Below are 4,050 nucleotides of genomic sequence, written 5' to 3'. Positions count from 1 at the left end.
TCCGTAAAATGGTTATGTACGACATGCATACGTATCGAAAATTTATTAAACGAGTCATTGTTTCTTTGATTGAACTATTCAAGTAGATTGTGTGAGTCAAAGTTTAACTGGCGTCCACTCTGCTTGGTTAGTTGAATAATATTAAAACAACCAGGTGTTGCTTGCTTGCTAGACTGATGAGACTTGGATCAAACTCACAGCAACTCTTTTCCAAAATCGGTGAACGAGGTCTGGATTACAGAATTATATAGTTGTTGGTGCTGCATGAAGGGTAAGGCTCAACTGGTAACATCGGATGTGTTCTGAAAGGGTTACAATGAAACTTGATACATACCTCGGAAATAAACCAAAAATAGCAATTTAGCAGTAGTCCATCCAAAATGTGACGAATTTGCCTAAAATTGGCTAGAAAAAGGAAGTGCAAAGCCAAAGCCTTATCTTTAACGCAAGCAGCGCACCGATGATGAGGTCAACCGCGGCGGCCAGACCCTAGAGGTTTCCATCGTTTGCTAGAAACCTTAAAGAGTACGTCAAATGCGAGCGACACAAACAATACTTATTTCTATCACGAAAGTCTTGATTCAAAGCCTGGATATTATAATGAAATACATTCCCAATAGTTTGCTGTGTCTAGCTGATAGGTTGGCTCTTAATCTCGAACCACTCCTGTAGTCGTGTTCCAATCAATTACTCAATATATACGTAACTTTCTTCTAAGAAGGAATGAGTCCTCCCACCACAGAGATACTAGTTTCGTATAGAGACTACATGGAACGCCATACAAGGCAAAATGGATTATCCATTAACTTTTGCGATCTTCTTGTCAATACAGCTTGTGTTGCTTCTAGCTCAAGCTGATCAGTCACCTTTGATATACAGCTTCTGCGGCCAGAACGGTAACTACACCACCGGTAGCACCTATCAGACAAACCTCAACAGCCTTCTCGGTTCTCTTTCCTCCACCGGCAATGACAACGGCTACGGCTTCTACAGTTCGTCCGTGGGAGCAGACTCCGACAAAGTTAACGCATTCGGCCTCTGCAGAGGAGATGTCAAGGCCGACGATTGCGAAAGTTGCGTCAGGCAAGCTAGTGATCCTCTCAGAAAAGCTTGTCCTGTCCAGAAGGAGGCTATTATATGGTACGACTATTGCATGTTACGTTACTCGAATGAATCACTATATGGCACTGTGACAACTATACCTGCTGTGTTTCTGTCCAATGTACAAAACGTTACGTCACCGGAGGAGTTCAATCGGCAGCTGAAGATATTGTTGGAAGGACTAATTACTGAAGCTGCTGCAGGAGGTACTGACCGGAAGTTTGCACTTGGCACAAACACAACCGCTAGCCTTGTGAAAATATATGGACTTGCACAGTGTTCTCCGGATTTGTCTCCGGAAGAATGTACCCAATGCTTAAATGCAGGTTTAGGAAAAATCCCACTGTATAGTTATGGGAAGATTGGTGGGAATGCTGTTGTACCAAGTTGTATCTTGAGGTATGAAGTTTACAACTTCTTTTACCCCACGGGCGAGGCACCCTCTCCATCGCCGCAGTTAGAAACTCCAGCCTCTCCTCCTCCTCCTCCACCATCAGGTATGATCTCCAGTTCTCCATTAATACACCCTTTTAATTTTGAATGTGTGAACGTCTATTCAGCAACTCTGTTTTAGAACAGGGAAATGTTTTGGCAAGGAATAAGAACAGGGGAAAACAGGGGACCGTTTAATATTTGTGATTGGCAATTCAGCATTCCAGCCGCTAGTACTTTATCGAACATTCCTTGATTTTTCAGGAAAGAAGGATACATCTCATAACGTCATAACTGCTGTGACAGTCATTGTTTCTTTGATACTGATTGCATTGGCAATTTGGATTTATCTGAGATTTTGGAAGACAAAGAGACCACCTGAAGGTTAGTTCACATTTGTATGTGTTTACTTCTCAAGAAACATTAATATGGTGGACAAGTCACCACTGTTATAACTTATAAGCACCTAGTCTCAAAAAAGTTAAAGCTTAGTTTACTTCACCAACATGCAGTGAAAATACTGATTTTTGGATTTTTGTTTTTAATACCAAGAAGTAGATGAAATTATGAGCGCAGAAGCCTTGCAATTCGAGTTTGAATCCATTAGGGTTGCTACAAATAACTTTGCTGAAGCAAATAAGCTTGGACGAGGCGGATTTGGTGCTGTTTATAGGGTAATTTAACTTTGAACATGAAAGACAATATCAGTTCTATATGCATCTAAATGAGTAGTAACTTAAAATTTCAGAGCTTAATTCTTGAGTGCAGGGTAGGCTTTGGAACGAAGAGGAGATAGCAGTTAAAAGGTTGTCCAGAGATTCTGCACAAGGAGATATAGAATTTAAAAATGAGGTGCTCCTAGTAGCAAAGCTTCAACATCGAAATTTAGTTAGGCTCCTTGGTTTCTGTTTGGAGAGAAATGAAAGACTACTTGTCTATGAGTTTGTTCCAAATGCTAGTCTGGATCATTTCATATTTGGTATGGTTGAAGACTTGAAATCTACTCTATTTGTGTGTGGCATTCTTCCATCATTAATATAATTATAATATATATGTTGTCATCTATGTGAAGATCCAATCAAGCGTGAACAACTGGACTGGGATATTCGCTACAAGATCATAGTAGGCATTGCACGAGGGCTCCTTTACCTTCATGAAGATTCTCGTCTTAGAATTATCCATCGTGATCTCAAAGCAAGTAACATTTTATTAGATGCAGAAATGAACCCCAAAATTGCAGATTTCGGCATGGCAAGATTGTTTAATATCGATCAAACACAAGGTGAAACTAGTCGTGTTGTGGGAACCTAGTAAGTGCTTCATCACTTAGATTGAGTTCCGCTGTGTTCATTTGATTAAACTATATATACAGGTTAAGAACAAACAATGAGATAATCTTAGCATAACCATGTTAATTAAACTTAACTGTGTTGACATGTTGTTAATCTGCAGTGGATATATGGCTCCTGAGTATGTAATGCGTGGACATTTTTCTGTGAAATCCGATGTCTATAGCTTTGGTGTGTTAGTTTTGGAGATAGTAAGCGGTCAGAAAAACAGTTCTTTTTGCCATGATGGGAACTTGGAGGATCTTCTAGGTTATGTAAGTAGCATTATCATTTTCTTTTTCCGTACAAGGATATTGGATCATAAATAGCATGGGAATTGATTGCAACAGAAGAAATAAATACATGAAATTGATTCAAAATTATGCAGGCATGGAATAGTTGGAGAGAGGGCACATCTTCAAATATGATAGATCCCATGTTGAGGACTGGTTCAAGGTCCGAAGTAGTGAGATGCATCCATATTGGATTATTATGCGTTCAACAAAGCATAAGTGATAGACCAAACATGGCTGCAGTTATGCAAATGCTTACCAGCAACTCTGTTGATCTCCCAGTACCCTCACAACCAGCATTTTTCATGTATAATCAGGGCATTGGATCCTCATCCGACATGTCGTTGGGATTTGAGAGTTACTCTGGATTGACTGGGTCTGATCAATCCAAAACTCACTCTGCCCACGAACGTATACAAGCTGCGGATCCAGGATACGGACGTCCTATCTAGGCTAATTAGCAATGTATTTTTTTTATAAAGAATAATTTACGATAGAACATTACCAATTCACCTTTAGTTATCAAATATGGATGCAGCATGTAACTTAATTTTGCAACAAATTAAATAATGTATAATGGCTTATAGATTTATCTCTTATTTACCGCCAAAGTGCCTACGGAATACAACAAATTAGATTCATGCATACAAGATTTTTTTTTAAAAGGCTTAGCCACTAAACACCTAAACAATATGCATCAATACATGCACATCGCATAGAATTTGGGCAAACTTAAACACAAGAGTGACAAGACATTAAGAGTTTTGGGGTCAAAAAACTTTTAGGCTACAGCTCTTATAAAGTAACATGTACGCCCCTCACCAATACCCGTTTAAATCATAGACGCGTTTTTGTTTAATGTATTATTACATTCCTGATGTAATACTTTGCTGAAT

General features: G+C 39.2%; 1 protein-coding gene across 1 annotated transcript; it reads left to right on the top strand.

The window, feature by feature from the left end:
- The first annotated feature begins 661 nt into the window (after positions 1-661).
- LOC126785077 (cysteine-rich receptor-like protein kinase 10) lies at positions 662-3,738 on the top strand. The gene is made up of 7 exons (XM_050510663.1): positions 662-1,598; positions 1,798-1,917; positions 2,086-2,207; positions 2,302-2,512; positions 2,606-2,843; positions 2,986-3,136; positions 3,250-3,738. Exons 1-7 carry the CDS (start codon positions 791-793, stop codon positions 3,604-3,606), a joined length of 2,007 nt encoding a protein of 668 aa, XP_050366620.1. The 5' UTR covers positions 662-790; the 3' UTR covers positions 3,607-3,738.
- Positions 3,739-4,050: the final 312 nt, after the last annotated feature.

Source organism: Argentina anserina, chromosome 2, assembly GCF_933775445.1.
Source record: "Argentina anserina chromosome 2, drPotAnse1.1, whole genome shotgun sequence".
Taxonomy (NCBI): domain Eukaryota; kingdom Viridiplantae; phylum Streptophyta; class Magnoliopsida; order Rosales; family Rosaceae; genus Argentina; species Argentina anserina.
The sequence above is the reverse complement of the archived record's forward strand: the minus strand, read 5'-3'. Positions and strand labels throughout refer to the sequence as shown.